Source organism: Nematolebias whitei, chromosome 13 (assembly GCF_014905685.2).
Source record: "Nematolebias whitei isolate Nwh7 chromosome 13, NemWhi1, whole genome shotgun sequence".
Taxonomy (NCBI): Eukaryota; Metazoa; Chordata; class Actinopteri; order Cyprinodontiformes; family Rivulidae; genus Nematolebias; species Nematolebias whitei.
Genome location: NC_056510.1, coordinates 3,471,802 through 3,490,301, shown reverse-complemented (window position 1 = coordinate 3,490,301; position 18,500 = coordinate 3,471,802). Strand labels below are relative to the sequence as shown.

Here is an 18,500-nt window from a genome sequence, read left to right as displayed (position 1 = left end):
AATGCATAAAAAATAAAACATAAACTAAATGTCTGATAAAACGAGAAGCTGAGAAAATATTTACTCATATATTTTTGTTTGTGTAAATAAAACGTATCACGTTGCAATTCATCTTTTGTCCTCTTGGTGGCAGCATTGTGTCACATTTTAGATGTAAACACGTGATTATATATTTTTTAATTGACTATTTTTAGTCAGTGAAATTGAATGGTAGTCTCTTTTTTAATTATGTACCTTTAATTAAACAAATATTTGAAATTATAGTAGAACGGAATATTTTCTTAAAGTTTTACTTTTAGGTAAAATAAGGTCAATTACTCCTCCTCAGTCTGTGCCAAATAAGGATATTTTTATTTTTATTTTTTTTATTGACACCAGGTGAAACAACACAAGCATCTTGCATTGCTGCAAAACAAAAAGAACTCAGTGCAAAGGCCAACATCACAAACAGATAATAAATATTACATAATCTATACTGCAGCTTATTGGAATCATGTGGGAGGAAACATACAAATGTTAACATGAATATGTTTTCATTTTTTTCTATTATAGTTTCAGTTTTTGCCACTTTTCTAATGTAGGGGCCACTGAAAGTCCTGGAATAACACACCAAAACCAAAAGCCAGAACAGAATTTTAGGAGATTTGTTTTATTGTAGCCTTATTTAGGTTATTTGATAATTACAGCAATAAGGGAGTTGGGGAATCACCTTTTTTATTCAATCTTTATTTATACAGGTTAATCTCACTGAGTCATGACTCGTTTCCAAGAGACCTGTTTTAAACAGATTACATATTCGTTCGTTCATATATATATATATATATATATATACATCCATTATCTTTTACCTGCTTCTTCCATTTTGGGTCACGGGGGTCGCCGGTGCCCATGTCCAGCAATCACTGTGCCAGGGGCGGGGGACACCCTGGACAGGTCACAAGTCCATCACAGAGACACATAGAGACAAACGAGACAAACAACCATTCACTCTCTCTCTCTCACCTAGGGACAATTTAGAGTTACCAATCAGTCTAACATGCATGTTTTTTTTTTTTTTTTAATCTGTGGGAGGAAACCGGAGTACAAGGAAACATACTAAAAACAAAAATATATTTGTATAGACTCTTTTATTGACCTTATCAATTGTTTAAAATCCCTTAAAAAGATCAAGGTGGACAGATTTAGTTCCTGTTGCTAGGTGTTCCAGGAAACAGGAGCTGAGTAGGAAAAGGCCTTTTTGCTGAGTTCAGTCTCCACTGAGGGAACGCTGCAGGTAATTAAAGCTTGAGAGTGCACGCCGTAACTGCACTGACAACGTGGCATGTAGGAGGAGATATAAGAAGGTAGCAGACCAAGGAGGGATTCATAGATGAAGATGAACCAGTGTGAGAGTCTGTGTGACGTTAACGATGACCAACTGACCAATGAATACAGAGTGCAGTGATGGGTACGGTAGTTACAACTAGTTATGAATCTTACAGCACCATTCAACATCTGCAAGGAGCAGTCAGGGACATCCAGGTAAATAATGTCACTATAATTAATAGCTGTTATGAAAGTTGCAGCTACAAGGCATTTCCTTGCACTCAGAGTTAAACAAGATCTATTTCTGAAAAAAGAAACCCAGTTTCAATTTCAGTTTCTTTATCAAGCTGTGGCTTAAAAGAGAGATGTGCTGTGCATCAATTAAAACTTCCATTTGTAAGAATCCACAAACTTATTAGGAACACCAAGCATGGATGAGATAGGAGGAAAAATTGCTGGAACCGACTTCCTGTGTGAAAACATTCCCTTGGTTTTATCAGCATTTAGCGCCAGTTTGAGACAGAACAAGTCTGACTGAATGCTGTCGAATGCAGACTGTAGAAGCTGGAAAACCACGGCAACTGTTTTAGCTCGACAACTGTATTATCAGCATAAATGTTTTGACCTACATCATTTATATAAATTGTAAAAAGAGAGTCCTAAAACTGAGCCTTGTGGCACACCATTAATGACCATTAAATAGCTTGACTGTCTCAAACTGTCTCAGAAAATTGTCTGAAACTAAGAAAGAGAGTTATGTTTGATCTATTTAAATCTAAGTGTACAAAACAGCTGAATAAGATATTGATACTTTTTCATTTTATTATTGTCACATTGTTTTATGTAAAATATCCAGGTCACCAATAGCGTACAAGGAGATAAAATGAAATATATATATTCATCCTGTCAGATAAATAATTTTGATTCAGGCATTATTGTTAACATTGTAATTAGTAGGGGTGTAACATTACATCGATTTAAATCGATATATCGATTCAATGATTAATGATTCAATATATCGTGGCAAAACTAAAACATCGATCATATCGTCATCTTTAAAATACACTTTTATTTTGAAATTCCCAAGGCCGGTCTGTGTCACCATGTCCGTGCGCGGCTGTGCTCTGCAGCCGCCTCAGCAACATGGCAGACGAGGCAGGAAACACATATAATGAAATTCACTCTCCTGCTGGATTTAAATCAACACGGTGGAAATATTTTGGATTCCAACAGACAAAACTCGTGCCGTATGCAGCTGGTGACAGTGTGAGTTAAAATACTCGGGAAACAAAACAAATTTTGCCGTTCACCTGAAGAAGAAACACGGCATTGATAGTCGTGTTACGTAAGATCTATATCTATTTTTGTTTCTTTATAACTGAAAGCTAATCAGGGCACTTTTAATAATGCACTTAAACATGAGAAATGTGAGACTACTGAACAGGTCATTTATTTTTATTTTTTCATTCATTAAGAAAAATGTTTTTTTTTTTATGCCTGGTGCCTGCAATAACAGAAATAAAATGGTTAAATCATATTTGCATTGTTTTTGTAAATGTATTTATATGTAAATGAGACGGGCATTTGATACCGCAATATATTGATCACAGACTTCAAAATCGTATTGTGACCGACTATCGAGAAAAATCGTATCGTCATACAAACAAATCAAAATAATATTGTATCGTGGTAAAGCTGGTGATTTACACCCCTAGTATTACTGAAGGCCAAACCTCAAACGATGTTTTCCTTCCGTTGAATAAAACTGGTGCCTGGCCCTTTAATTACGCACGCTGTACGTCGCTCCCGCTGTACGTCACTCCCGGACGTTCAGTGGGACACAGGCCCCATCGATTCAACGCAACTGCACACATAAGCACTTACTAATAATAAAGCTCTGTTTGAATGTCATTTTCATGGAGTACTACCTCTAACACACATGGACTGTCAAGAGGAAAAGCCAATCATCTACACCATGGAAAACAAGCCGATTGTAACATGTGAGTCTTTGATATTATTGGCTCTTTTTTGACAGTTAGCCGGGGAGCTACATTTAGCTAAGCTACCTGTCATCCCCAGCTTAGACTGTTGATGTGTGGGGCTAATGGTTCTTTCGTTCTTACCTGTCCGGCTGTAATACGTGTATAGTAGCTGTTGTGTTGTCTGCACTAAATGTTCTGTTGAAAGACCAGGTATGTTTTGTTAGCTAGCCCGTAGCTTCACTGTCAACAGGCCGAGCTAACGACACAACGTCACGTCTAGTTTACTGCAGTTTTCTAGGGAGGACATCAGCCTGTTCCCTTTCCTCTGTTAGCGGCTCAAACACTTGTCCACACGAGGTTTGGGACCAGGTCACGGTTCAGAACTCCCTCCTGTCTTGTGTTGGCTTGTTGCAGAGGTTATTTTAGGAGGGCATGCCAGCTGGTGCTGCTTTTACTGCTCCATTTTTAGCGTCTTTCCCCTCAGCACAAGTCAAGACAATAAAACTGCGAAATGAAATCATTTGCTTGACAGTTTCCCATTTACATTTAGTGGCTAAGTCAAACTGTAAAACACAGCACTGTCCTGTCGGTATGATTTTTATTTGTTGCTGAAGCACTTCAAGTTTTTCAGTTTTCTCATTTGCTCTTTTATTTGAGTTCTACCCCAGTGGATTTATTTTATCATGTGCCAAAATAACCTTTTAAACTGTTCATGTAGTTCTTAACTACAATGCATGAACACTAAGGCACACCTATTCATAATCTGCAGGTTTGGAGTCAGATCATTTCAGATTGACCTGGTTGGTTTCTTGTGTAAATCACCAACCGCATACATTTTTCTGCAGGAAACACATCTGTGTGTGAGTTGAGGCGCGGGTCACCCCAGATGTGGTTTATGCCCACAAATGACCTCCATTCGGGGTTAAAGCGTGCACGTTTAGAACACATTTTGTTATAAAAATTGATTTGAATTTAAATTAGCTGTGGAGGAAATTGAGTGTATGTCACTCAGGGTGGGATTTTGTCCTAAAAGTCAGCGTTTGTTGAACTTATTCTTGTTTTAAATAATCCGTTCATCCATTTTCTTTACTTGCTTTACATTTTCGGGTCATGGGCGTGCTGGTGTCCATCTCCAGCAGTTACTGTGCAAAAAGCAGGGGACATCCTCGACAAATTGCAAGTCCACACAGAGTCAGAAAAACATTCACACCGAGGGGCAAATTAAGTTACCAGTTAACCTAACATGCATGTTTTTGGTCTGATGGAGGAAACTGGAGTACCCCAAGACAATCAAACTGTGCACGGAGAGAACATTTAAACTCCACAAAAAAGGGCTGGGAGGCGATCCTGCGACACCAGCTGTAACCACTGCAACACCATGCTGCCTCCGTTTCAAATTGTATTTACGCATAAAGTGTTTGCGTAGCAGTGCGAAAGTGCAGCACACAGCTTGTGTGGCGTTTAAAAGCGTGAGGAGCACCTGACCCAGCAGCAGAACGGAGTCATGCAGGGGCTCACTGGTGTTTGTCTTGCAGGGCTGCGTTAGATGGAAGCTCCTGCGAACATTCAAAGTTCAGTCCTGTCTGGACGTGCACTGGAGCTTACAATAATGACGGATCATCTAACACTCAGAGTTCAATGCTAATGTCTGCAGAACTATGGTGTTTTATTTGTTTGTTTTTTGGGGGGATGGGGGGCGTACAGTCAGATTTAGTGTCATATTTCACAAGTTTAAGCTGAATTTACATAAAGAAGCTACCAGAGCTGCCAAAATAGAGACAAGAATTAGAAGAAGTGACATTTTGGGGATGAGGTGTGCTGCCCAGAGACACCACGAGGTATGCAGTGACCGGGGATCGAACCTGGGACTTTCGGGTCCTGAGCCGGCTGCCCTGCCTCTACACCACCTCGGCCCCCATAATTATTGCATCATACAACATAAACAGTGCTTTATCATTGAGTAACTCCCTTACTTTGTACAGTACTGCAATAGATGTAGTTATTTTTGTTCTTAAATTATTTGTGAGGTTTCCATGTCAGTTTTTCATCAATGATGACGCCCAGAAACTTCACCTCACTGACTCTACAAATCTCAACTCCATCGACTCTGAATGGAGCATCGACACTTCCCTTATTGTTACTGAATATCATGTAATTTGTTTTATCTATATTAAGTAAAGCAATAAATAATTTTCTGCATTTGTTTTCCTTCTCAGCAAATTAAGTTAAATAGGATCAGCACACTAATACTGTTGCTGTATGCTGGAGTCATGTTCTGTTGGGGCCGTGTGAGATAATTATAAAGCAAAGCTGTTTATGCAACAGAGCAGCACCAGGGTAATATAATGTAACCACTAAATGATGCCATTAATAAGGCTGTCATAGCAATTATTAGTGATAAAAAGTGCCCTGTGTGTTGTACAACATTAAACTGTTAGTGCACCTATATGGTTTAATTTGTTTTAACTATGACGATATAGATGGAGCATATTTAAAAAGCACTGAAACAACTCATCAAACAACTTATAACATTTTATATAATGGCAGATATTATTGATAATATTCAAGAGTCATCAGTTCCTGGATATGCAGTGTTGAGTACTGAGGGTGCACCGATTTCAGTTTTCTGACTGATCACCGATTTCTAAAAAGTCTGAGCTGCCGATTCAGATTTTTGCCGCTACTGATTTTGTTTTATAAGCGACACTGTCCGGTGTTATAATATCATAATGCCCCTTCAATTTTCTAATATTATTTTGTTGAAAAACAGACCCTTGAACAATATCCTAGAAACAATACAAACTTGTTTTAACTGGCCATGAGGTCGTGCTCTGAAATATAAATGAAGTTCAGACAATTATTGTTAAAACTAAAAAAATGTGTCAAATCGTTTTCTCGTGTAAGTATTGTCCGATTTCCCAAAATTAAGGAAATCGGGGCTGATAAACCGGCCGGCCTCACATTAGTGAGTACTATTTATTTAAATAAAATGGGTAAAGTTGTGAACACTGCAACCATCTCAAAGTGGACTTTACCTAGTTTTTGCATTTTGGGCGTATTCTTTTTTTATTTGTATGTTTTGGTATTTCTGAGTCAAATTTTGAGTGGTGTGGTACTCTGGTCCCTGTATTTACAAGAAAACATCTCATTCTAAAAGATACCTACCTACGGTAGTTTTGCAGTTAAACAATAGCCCTATGTTTTGTCTCATTTGTTCAATATTTTTTATTTAATCCAAATGCTTAAATTGAAAATGTTCACTCCATATTGTTTATTATAGATTCCTTTGACAAAATGACTCACCATCGTCGATGACTCTCGAATAGCGTTACTGTTCATTACGAGCTGTGCTCAAAAGTTTGTGCAAATTAATTCATTTCAACCTTCATTCATACAAGTTAGTCTCATATAGTCTCGAGGACTCATTTACAAGAGAGACCTGTTTTAACACAGAGTGATGACAACTGTAGACATTCTTAAAACAAAACATATACTTTAAAAATAAATGGAAGAAAATGGTATAAAAGCCAAACAAACCAAAAACAGCTACATTATAAAGCAACATAAAAAACTAAAAACATGAACATGTTCGTGTTGTTTTTTTCCATGAACTTAGCAGATGTGAATCCACTTAGAGAGGTCAAAGGTCGAGAGCTTCAGATCTTTTTGCAAGTTGTTCCAGGAAACAGGAGTAGGAGAAGGTCCTTTTGTCTAGTTCAGTCCTCTGGGGTGGGGACACTGCAGGTAATAACGTCCTGAGAGCGCACGCTGTAGCTGCACTCATAATGACAAGGAATAAGTAATAACCAAGGAAGAAACAGGAGCCCAAACATTTTTCTGTTTTTCACATGGAGACAGCAAAGCAAGAGTTTAATCTGACTCGTAAAACAGGCCTGGATGGGGAAGCAGGAAGTTAAATTTGGGCTTTATATTCAACAGCTGAATGTCACACTTAAAGGAAATCCCCGTTAGGTCTGAAACGTTTCTGTGTTCGTAAGGAACCTTTTCTTTACGGCTCAATTCTGAAGTGGTCTGTGATTTTTAGCAGCTCGGTCTTTTGTAGCTGTTGCTCTGTGAGTGGGTTGAACAGGCTTAGACTGTGCCCACACGGTCTGCACACATGACTTCATAATGAAACTGCTTCCAAGGATAGCATGTTAGACACTGAATCTATTTATAATACTTGGCATTAGCTGTGAAGACTAGTAAGATTTATTTTAATTAATCAAACTCCTGGTGTGATTGGATTGGTCACAAGTATTGATATTCATCACTACAGGCATGTGAGGCAGTTTGCTCTCTCCGGTTCTTTGAAAGGACTTGGTGAAAACTGGATTTGTTAGATTGTTAGCGCTTCTTTAGTATGAAGCTCCCTGAAGCAAAGCAACTGGAGAGGGCATGGCATGAAGTTATTTCCAGGCCGTGTTTTGAAGCAGGAAATGCAAATTAAAAAGTTTTGTTTGTTTCCAGTTAAAATTGCCCTCCTAAATATTGTCTGCTCCTCGAGGCGTTGTTTGCCAAACTCATCAAGTCTGAAGTTTTCATTCTGCCCCCCCTGCAAAATAATTACAGTTGTAAGATTTAGAAGTTTCTACAAAGTTTAAGGAGAAAAGCGTCTTTTTAGTTGGAAACAACAACTTTCGTCCTAAAAACACTTGTGATTTTTTTTACTTGTTTTTAAAATGTTGTAATTTTTTTAATCTTCCGTACGCTTCAGGTGCTGGGGATCAGGGCTTGTTCACGTCTCTTTATACGGCGTTGGCTCAACAACTTCCCAGGGAGCCAATGGAGTGGAGGAGGTGAGTGCTGTCCTGCTAAATTCATGTAGAAAAGTAATAAATATTAAATACCAGGATATGCTAGAACAGTGCTAACAGCATAATTAGATTCTAAAAATTAGCTTTTGTTTTTAAAGAAAAGTTTAGATATCCTACAGTTTCCTTACAATTGGGCAAATTAGACCATTTCCTGCCAGTTTAATAGTAGTAAACTGATGACACAGTTTATAAGGATGTGCATAAAAATAAAATTTAACAAGTCTGATCAAAGTAACATCGGTCAAGCCTTGTAGCTTTAACGTTCATCCGTCCGTTTTCCTTTCCTACTTTTTCTAGGTCACGAGGAAGCCGGCGTCTGTTTCCAGCACAACAATAACAAGAATGTTGAATTTGCATGAAATTATAAATCTTTTTAATGACAGTACCTGCTGAACAAGTGCAGAAGCTCAAATACAGGGCAGGTCAGACATGTTTGATGAGTTTCTTAAAGTTTGAGGGCGAGACCTCGGCTCAAACACAAGTTTGCAGCTCGACTTAGCATACCGGAGCCACAAATACAAACAACAGAAATGGGACTGCTTTTGCATCGAGATGACGATACCAGGAACTGGGAGGAACGCTGAGGCTGTCGTGGTTTAGATGCTTAATGCAGACCCTGTATTTAATCTTTAGGTCGTGTTGGAGACTTCTATAAATTCTGACAGTTGTTGGTCAGTAAGTGATAAAATGATGTCTTCTTTTATTGATCAAAACAGATTTATCATCAAGTTCTGGACTTTTTATGGTCTTCATGAACACTGCAGTAGTCAGAGTGAGCGATGGCTCTGGCTGATGCAAGGAGTTTGGTGGCACAAGTCAAATATGGGATCATTTAATAATGTAAAGTGGAAAGGAGCATTTCTTAATTCCCTTTAAGTTGGTCCTGTGTCATCTTTTTTTGTCTCGGTGTGATTTATGAAAAGACAGAGTTAGGATGGGGAGTTGATGTCAAGCTGTTTCACCTCTGAAGGCTGGTAGTCACAGAGCCAAAACTATCGGTACGTGAAAGCGTAAGCAGCATTGTGGCTCAGTGGTGTAATGTGACAATGACGGAGTGTGTGACCGGCCAGCCACAGGATTTGGAACTTGGGAAGCCAAACGCAGTTCATGTGTAGGGTTCCATGTCTGCGCTGCAGAGTGCAGCAGCACCGAATGTGGCAGCTTCGACTGATCACTTAGGAACAACCAGTGACAGCTGGCCTGGTCTCTCATTCTTATTTTGTGAAAAGAGCTTTAGAGACAACTGCAACGTGGTGAACAACGTGTCACCTGGTTTTCTGCCAACCGTATTTGGAGAAAAGGTTCAAGAGGAGTCTTTTTATTAACTGTGTTGAAAAGATCAACTGGCTCATGATCTGTGGATCGGTCTTGTTTAGTAGCTGGTGCTTTTCTCAAAGCTAAGTGGATATCTCAGAGAGACGAGCTGGAAATTAACGTGTGACTCACCTGAAGGAAATTATGGTTAAAGTTTGGTATCATCTGTAAAACACAACACTGAACTAAGAGACGCCACTGTGGACAACTAGAAACAAAATGTAAATCTCAACATGTCTCTTTGTAAGAACTTCTTCATGGTCAGATTTAACCAACGTGTATTGAGCCTGAGCTTCCCGTCTCCTTGTGGGCAGACAGTCGGGTCATCTGTTGTGTTAAAGGCTGCATAAAGGTCAAGTAAAGTGAGATCTGAGGACCGACCTTTAGCTCTCGCCTCTGTTGGGACCTCTGTTACACAATATAAAACAGTCTCACTGAAGTGGCCACTCCTAAAGCCAGACTGATTTGGGTCTAGGAGGTTCTTTAATAGGAACTCTGGTTGAAAACTACCTTGTCAATAACCTTGTATTGGAATAAAAGCAGCAAAACCAGTTTCTGGTCTTCTGTTTGACCAGGGTTCAGATTTCCAAGTCGAACCAACAATTCTTTCTGGAAGAACAGAAATAATAAATAATTTCTTTGACTTTTTCCCCAATAATAAAAAATGTGATGGCCGCATGATCAGTTAGCATCGATCCAAACCTTTGTTAAAACTCTACAGAGCAAAAGTTTTGAAATGGTTGCCGATCCAGTAAATGTCTGACAGATCACAAACGAGCAGATTTTTAATGAAGCAGAACAAAAGACGTTCATAATTTATTTGTAATAACCGCGTCAGGGATGCTGTAAAAATGATGCTTTGTCTTGTGTGCAGGACTTATGGCCGCGCACCGAAAATGATCCACCTTGAAGCTAATTTTGTCCAGTTTAAAGAGGAGCTGCTCCCGAAGGACGGCAACAAGGCTCTGCTCACCTTTCCCTTCCTCCACATATACTGGACCGATTGCTGTGTGAGTAGACTGAACACACACACACACACACACACTTAATAGAGGAAGTACACTGCCCTGCTTGCAAATCATTAAGATGTAATTGCCTTTAAATATATGTCAGGAGGCTCAGATTGAATTAAAGATCTCTAAATCTGTAAAGAAAAACATTTCTTCTGGTTTTTGTCTTGTGAATAACAAAAAATGTGTATTTTATGAAGTAAAGTGATGGTTGTTTTATCCACAAGTTAGACATACTGCAGGTCTATCCCCCTCCCTCTCTGTTAGTGCTTATCGTCCCCCGTCACGGAGCGAAGACTCCTTCTGTCCGTCCATTCGAGGCTGTTGTGTGCACGATAACTTGAAAACGCCCAAGTCTTTCATTTTGTTATGCGGCTGCATCCAGTCGTAAGAAAAGTTGCCATTGAAAATTGAGTTGCCATGTCAAAATCCAAGATGGCCACTGCCATGTCTGCCTGTGAACTGACCAGCCCGTCACTGGAGGACACGCTGCTTTCTAGTTTTAAACTGAATTGTAGTTTCCTCCAATGATTCGGGTGGTGGCCTCGCACCCACTTGAATATCTTGAACCAAAAACATTTAGGTTTACTTCGTTCTCTGTTCAGTTCCAGTCGAGAAAAACACTCATCTTGAAAACTACAAACATTCACTGTTAAATCCCTCAGCGATGGTGGGGGGGGGGGACGTCAGCGTACCTTTTGTATACAGATGCAGTCAAGACATCTCTAATTTTATTTTGTGGTCATGAAGTTATTTGAAGCCACACGTATAATAACTCCAAAGAGAAGACTTGTTCTGTGTGGTTAATGTTTTTATGTGCATATTCATGAGGGCTGCAGACTGTTTTAGATTTTGTTCATGCCCCACCATGCATAAATGTTTAGTACCTCAACATCTGGCTCTTGATAGTTCCTTACATTTCATGTTAAGGCAGACATAGCTGCTCGTGTTTTACTGAAGAGTAGAAAGTTTTTGTTATCCGGTCGTCTAATTATCAATTTATTAACTCAAATAAGTCATAACTAACCTAACCTGAGACTAACCTGTATAAATAAAGGTTGAATGAATGAAAAAATAACTCTGTTTGTAAAGGCTGTCAGGCATACATTCTAGTTTTTAAAATATTTTCTAGTTTATGTTCCTTCTCTATGGAATGGAAAAGATAATCTGCTCATGGGAACATAAAAAATGAACTTTTCCACTTTGTCTGTGTCATATGTCTGAACTTAGCTGGTCCAAGTGGAAGATCCTGCAGCCGTCAGCTTTAAACAGTTCAACGGTGTAGAGAGAAGCAGGAAGCTCCAGCTGCTGACTGAGCAGCTGGATCATTTAAGGAAACGTTGCCATGAGCTCGTGACGTTTCTAAACCGCTACGCCTGTGGAGTTGGAGAATAAACCCGTGTACTGACAGAGCAGCACTTGTGCAATAAAACTGAAACAATCTCTATTACAGCACACAATTAAACCATACTTAATATTAGTTGGCTTTTTAACATTTTATTACAATAAATGGCTCAAGTATTATCTTTTTCTGCTTTCTGATCTAAATAATTCAGTCAGACCAGCCGGAGTGTGTATCAGCAGAACAGGTTGGTTTAAAAAGACCAATAAACTTTTACATTTTTGATGCAACTATGAGATTAAGGAGCCGCCTCCTCAAACATCATGTTGGCTCGGTGTGTTCACAGGTCAATGCAGCAGCTTTTACGTCTTTATTGATATAATTTGTCCACACTCCGTACTAATGTTTGTGCACAAAATAGCTATTCAAACATGCAAACTGATGAGTAAAAGTGTTCCTTCTTGAACTTCACGCCGGTTGTTTAGTTGCAGGTTTTTATATCCAGTTCTGTCTCGCTCACTCTTCACCTGACGGACATGATGTCACTGTCGCAGCACCACGGTCTGCTCGTTTCTGAACAGGGGGCTTAAACTGTGTTTTGGCAAAGATCAAGCAGATTTAGCAGTTTTTCACGTAGCTGAGTTTACAAAGTGAATTGTATTTGCTGTTTCAGTTCTACACCGAGGCCCACAGGATAAGAACCGGTGCTACACTGAATTATGGACATGCTATAAAACACCTCCCGTCACTGATAGGAAACCTGTCCATGTGCACGTGTTGCGCTTCTGCTAAGACTAAACAAGACGGTTCTGTTCACATCACATTCTAGCAAAACAAACATTTCAGTCACAAGAACGTCAGAGTGCATTTACTGAAAAGACATTTGTGGCCGTCTTAAAAAGCAAACGCATGTTTAGAATTTTGTGATTAGCCTAATTCATTTTTTTAACTTCAGATATGCGCCTGCACAGTTTCATGCTAAAAACACTCGCGCAGACTGTAACGGTTTATTTAAGTTACAAAACATTGTGTAACTCCAGGGCTCAGGTTTCTCTCCCTGCAGGTGACGGTTGCACGACGAGTGCGTCATGGAGTTATATCCCAGATCTTCTCACTTCCATCCAATTTAGAACAAACTTCACCCTCGGGCATCAGTCAGTCTGCAGCATTTCACACAGGAAGTCCCAGCATCACATTTCACTTTCACAGATAAATGGGTTTAGTTTAAGGACATTTTGAACTTGCCAAGCAGTTTTATTTTTGTTGTTTTCTCTTTCTGATAAAGATTTGATGTTAAAACTATAATTGTTGAACTACTTTACTCTTTGTCAAATTGCATAACGGCTAAATTAGAAGTGTGTTATACACTTTATTTGTCATTCGATCATAACCATAACAAAAACCTTTCATATACACACAATAAAATTCCAGTATAATGAAAGTAAATGGCACAGTAAGGCATAATAACTTGTACGGTGTTTGTTCATTATCATGTTGTTGTAATGCTCTAGAATGAATTATAACTGTTAATATTATCATGCTATATTGTGCAAGCTAATCAAAACATGCAGCACCTGCTACCTCATTTATAAAGTACCAGTCATCCAGACCATCACCAAAGATTTGTTCATCCTGACCATAGAAACAGCCCTGAGATGACTAAACACGAGCTCCGCTGTAGGTCTGATTTAATATCTGGCACCAAGCTGTCAGCAGCAGCAGCTTCAGGCCATGCAACTTGCCAGCATGAGCCTTTATGACTTACAACACACACCACAGACATTTGATTGGACTGGGATCAGGAAATTTAATTGGTCCGGTCATAACCTTAAACATGTTGTGCTCTTTGAGCAGATGTTGAGCAACAGGAATGATTATTCAGCTGACTTCTCAGGGAATGTTGTTTCCATAAAGGTGTATTCTTAAACAATGATCTGAAACAACATTTAGGTGGATGGTAAATGTAAAAGTAACATGCACATAAGCGGCCTGACCAAAGCGTCACAGCGGGCAGAGTTTGTGTAACCTCTCCTGCTCCTCAGAAGAGAAAGGAGGGCGGCTGGGTGTACTGGTATAACATTAGTTGAACCTACATAGAGACAAGTACCAGTAACTTTATTTCTATCTGACCCAGAGGCTCAAAGGTAGATCAGTGAGAGCCTCCAGCACTAAGACTAGATCCCATGAAGGAGTTATAGGTTTTGAAACGGGACGTTTTCGTTGAGCCCCCTTCATAAACGACCTACCACAGGGAGCTGGCCTGCTATGTTGTGCAGTCGAAACCCGGTTCAGGTGAGGATGGGTTTTCGGGCCCGTGCCTGAAAAAGCAGGTTTTGCTACTCGACCTGAGGGTTGGGCAGATGGGTCATAATCCTTGTTGTTGTCTGAGGGAGGCTCTGAATACACATCTGCGGTACTGCTACTGATGAACAACTGCTGTGCTGACCCAGAGCAAAGCGACCGAGCTTGCGCACGTCTACGGACAGTTCGTCTAGGCTCTCAGAGAGAGACTGTACCTCGAGTAAAATGGTGGGAAATCCTGTTTGTTGCGAGAAAAGATTTTGAATAAATTGTCAGTGCGGTGACAGCCCTACACGCAGGGGGGGACCCTTCCCTTCTTGACAGCTCCAGGCTTGTATCCAGCCGATCCTGGCTGGCGTCGTGTAATCAAAGCTTCTGATGAGAGCGTTCCCAGTCTGAATCACAAAATGAATGCTCTGAAAGGGAACTTTTTTTTATCAACCTGGTGTCTCTGATTCCAGTACATCTACATTACTTTGGCTGTCTGGTCAACATATTTTGACCTTTGTGAAAGTCGGGCCAGTGCTTCAACTACATTGTTCGTGCTTCTGTTATTGACTTCAAAGACGAGGTGTTCATTATAATCCAGTCACTGCCAGGTGTCACTATAACGAGATGATCAGCGAGTCTCACCCGTCGGCGGTCACATGCCTGATTGGTGTTCATAAGTGCCAGTTTATCACCTAATGACATGTTTGTTTTATTGCAGGACACGGAGATGTACAAGAGCTCAGTGAAAGAGGACATGATGCGCTGGCAGAACATCTTACGGAGCCACGGCTCGGCAGACTGGGTGATCATCGTCGTAGAAACCAATGACACGAAGAAGAAAAACAAGACAAACATCCTGCCTCGGTCTTCCATCGTGGACAAGATCCGCAGTGACTTCTGCAACAAGCAGAACGACAGGTGACGAGACTTCTCCTCTTTTGAAAAGGTCGATTTGGATCGAAGTGGCAGAAAATGAGAACAGGTTAACTTCCTTCACAACACGTTGTTCCACAGTTCCTTCTTTTGCTACACAAACAGCTGAAGGTGATGCTTCTGCTGTGGATGGCGTTAAAGGGATCGTGTTTTATGTGAGAGGCCTGGTTGAGCTTCATGTTTATCCAGATTTCTTTCTCGTTTTTTAAAACGATAAAAGTGTCACGTGTTCTCCGGCTGCGTTTGTTTTCTAATTACTGCAGTGTTTAATGGCTTGAGGAGCTGCTTGACTTGACTCTTGTGTTGATTCACAGCTGATCAGTGCACACTTATAGTCACATTTTACTCAGTTTTTCCAACAGGTTGGATATTGAAGCAGATGCTTAAAACCATTCAAATCTTTCCTGGTTGTATGTATTTTTTTTTATCCAGGTGCGTGGTTCTGTCAGATCCTCTGAAGGACTCGTCTCGCTCCGTGGAGTCTTGGAACGCCCTCCTGCTGAAGCTGCGGACTCTCCTCCTCATGTCCTTCACTAAGAACCTGGGCCGGTTCGAAGACGATATGCGAACGCTCCGAGAGAAACGAACCCAGCCCGGCTGGAGCTTCTGTGACTATTTTATGGTTCAGGTACCCAGAACTAGAGTACAACCAAATATTCTATGTAGCTGAAGGAGGAGCGAGGCGGAGACTGAGGATGTAAACTTCCTTTCTCGTTTTATTACATGTTCTGTTTTCACTGTTTATTTTTTATTTTCTTTGAGATAAATCCAGTAAAATTAACTTCAGGATCTTCAGTTAAAAGTAAAATACATTTTACGTCAACGCTCGGTTGTTGTGAATTGCTTGCGATCATGATTGCACTCGGCTCCACTTCAGCTTGGATTGTTTTCTGCTTGTGGCTGTGCAGGAGGAGCTGGCCTTTGTTTTTGAGATGCTGCAGCAGTTTGAGGATGCTTTGGTTCAGTACGATGAGCTAGATGCTCTTTTTACGCAGTACGTCCTTAATTTTGGAGCTGGAGGTAAGTTCACACTCCTCTTCCTGTTAAAGTCTTAGTTTTTGCTTCAGTTTTGAAATCATCATCATCATCAGATGTTTGTTGTGAGTTTTAGTCGTCTTGTTTCCATCCACAGACACGGCTAACTGGCTCGGCTCGTTCTGCGCGCCGGTGCGTAACTGGAGCGGCTTGCTTCTCCGACGGCCCATCGACATGGAAAAGAGAGACAGCATCCAGCATGGAGAGGCCAGCCTGTTGGACCTGAGGAGCTACCTGTTTTCTCGTCAGTGCACTTTACTCATCTTCCTGCAGAGACCGTGGGAGGTCACTCAGAGAGCCTTAGAGCTGCTTCACAACTGTGTCCAGGAGCTGCGTCTGCTGGAGGTGAACCACACCTCCTCTTATATGCACGCTTAGGCCTGTCGCAATAAACAGTAAATCAATTAATCGCATGATAAATGAAAATTATCATCCTCATTTTCATTTATCGGCTTTATCGTTTCTTCGTGTCTCTTTCTACTGAAGACACTGGATGACAAAAGGCTCAACTCCGGTTCGTCACTGACCCTTCCCGTTCTCTTTTCCCATTAAAATCTGTTTCAACCATCTAAACTCACGTTTCTGGATCGTTAAAAGCAGCTAAACTGAGAAGCGAAGCTTCGAGCTAAGCTAACAGGCCGACCTCAGGGAAAAACCTCCGTCTTGTTCGAAGCTCCAAAATTCACGGTTGAAACTCGCGCCTTCGTCTAAAAAGTTGTTTTTCTCTGAAAAAAGAAGCTGAGAACTTGTTTACTGATTTTTTTTATTAAAAGCTTTGTGTGACAAATGCTATGCTAAAGAGCTCAAACCGAGCGTTTGCCATTTTGGGAACGGAAAAAGAAGGAGAGACAGCCCATGTCATGTCAAGGGGCCTCCCTCTCATTTTTCTTAAAGAGACACACTGCTCCCTCCCTCACTATCCATCCTTCGGTTCAAACAGTCTCATACTGCCATCCAGTGGTCAAAATAAGGTACTGCACTCGAAACAAATTAACCAATATTTCGTCTTAAATTTGACAATAATTACTAATTATTGTCAAATTTCAAACAATGTAATCGTTCAATAATTTCTGAGACAAAGCAAAATTTGTTATCGTGACAGGCCTGTGCACGCTGTGCTTCTCGTGCACTCATCTTAAAATGTTCTTTCTCTCCTGGAGGTGTCTGTTGTGGACGGGGCTCTGGACTGTTGGGTGTTTCTCAGCTGCTTGGAGGTTCTGCACAGGATCGAGGGCTGCTGTGATCAGGCTCAAATCGCTGCTAACTCCTCGCATACTGTCGGACTCTGGGCTTATGCTACAGATAAGGTAAAAAAACATTTAGTGGCTTTGATTATTTGTGGACTTTTATTTAATTGTGCTTTCTTTTCCCATCGTTCATATCCAGCCATATAAGAGAAGACAGTTGATGACGTATAATTCTTATGCAGATTTATTCTGTTTGTTTTCAATCTCATTATCACATCAGAATTATTGATTTTGATAATTGTTAATGATTAGACCAGTATAAAGTAAATATATATTTTACAGTATTTTCTGCCCTGTCTGCCTCCGTTAGCTGAAGTCTTTGGGGGAACTCTGTGGCCTCGTGTCGGAGAAGGCTCCGACGTCTGAGGACCTGAATCGGACTGTGGATCTGCTGGCAGGACTCGGGGACGAGAGACCTGAAACTGGTCGGTTTTTTTTTCAACTACGACAAAGAAACGTAGCTACGAAGATTCTTCAGTTTTCAGAACATTTTCAAAATTCGAAGAAATTTTAATGTTGATCTATGTTTTTAATGTTTTTCCTGTTTTCAAGTGAAAACAAAGACGGCATTGAAACAACTCTTTTCTTGCTAATTAATAAATCAGATGCATAATTGGATAGAATATTTGTATATAATCTAAAATGCAATAAAAATACTATTATAATTTTGACGTCCTGTTTTGGGGATAAAAGAAAAGGATACAAAACTTTTAACGGGAGCCTAAACCCCGTCCTAATGTTCTCTACACTGCTGCAGTAAAATGATGCTCCTGACACGAGCAGTCATTCAAAACTCTGTGTTTAGGAATTTTTTATTTTTCCTGTTAATTTGCACTTTGTCCTCCATGACGATCTTAGTCAGCTTTTATCAGTTCACCTAAATATCTCACTGGTTTATCAATAATTTGAAACTTTGACCTTTTTATCTCTACAAAATGTACAGGTATAAAAACAAATGGTCAATTTTTTATGTATAAATATATATATTACAATATATACTGGTATATAGTATATACTATATATTATATATACCATACCATACCATACCAATTTATTTATATAGCACTTAAAACAGCAACAAGGCCAACCAAAGTGCTGTACAAAAGAAACACAAACATGCACAGCGAACAGGAAAACATAAAATAGAAATACAGATACAAATAGCAGCAGAAGCTAACTAAAATGGCCAACAGAGTAGAGTACAGACCGGACCAAAACAAATC

The 18,500-nt window shown here is 40.1% G+C and overlaps 1 protein-coding gene across 1 annotated transcript in view; it reads left to right on the top strand.

Moving 5' to 3' along the window:
* The first annotated feature begins 3,135 nt into the window (after positions 1-3,135).
* The window catches only part of trappc10 (trafficking protein particle complex subunit 10), a 30,546-nt gene continuing 15,181 nt past the window's right edge, over positions 3,136-18,500 (top strand). The window contains exons 1-9 of the mRNA XM_037687151.1: positions 3,136-3,305; positions 8,005-8,086; positions 10,293-10,428; positions 14,781-14,980; positions 15,428-15,623; positions 15,904-16,015; positions 16,128-16,375; positions 17,191-17,337; positions 17,588-17,706. Of these exons, the coding sequence (XP_037543079.1) occupies positions 3,245-3,305; positions 8,005-8,086; positions 10,293-10,428; positions 14,781-14,980; positions 15,428-15,623; positions 15,904-16,015; positions 16,128-16,375; positions 17,191-17,337; positions 17,588-17,706 (1,301 nt within the window). The 5' untranslated portion in view covers positions 3,136-3,244. The remainder of the gene's footprint in view (positions 3,306-8,004; positions 8,087-10,292; positions 10,429-14,780; positions 14,981-15,427; positions 15,624-15,903; positions 16,016-16,127; positions 16,376-17,190; positions 17,338-17,587; positions 17,707-18,500) is intronic.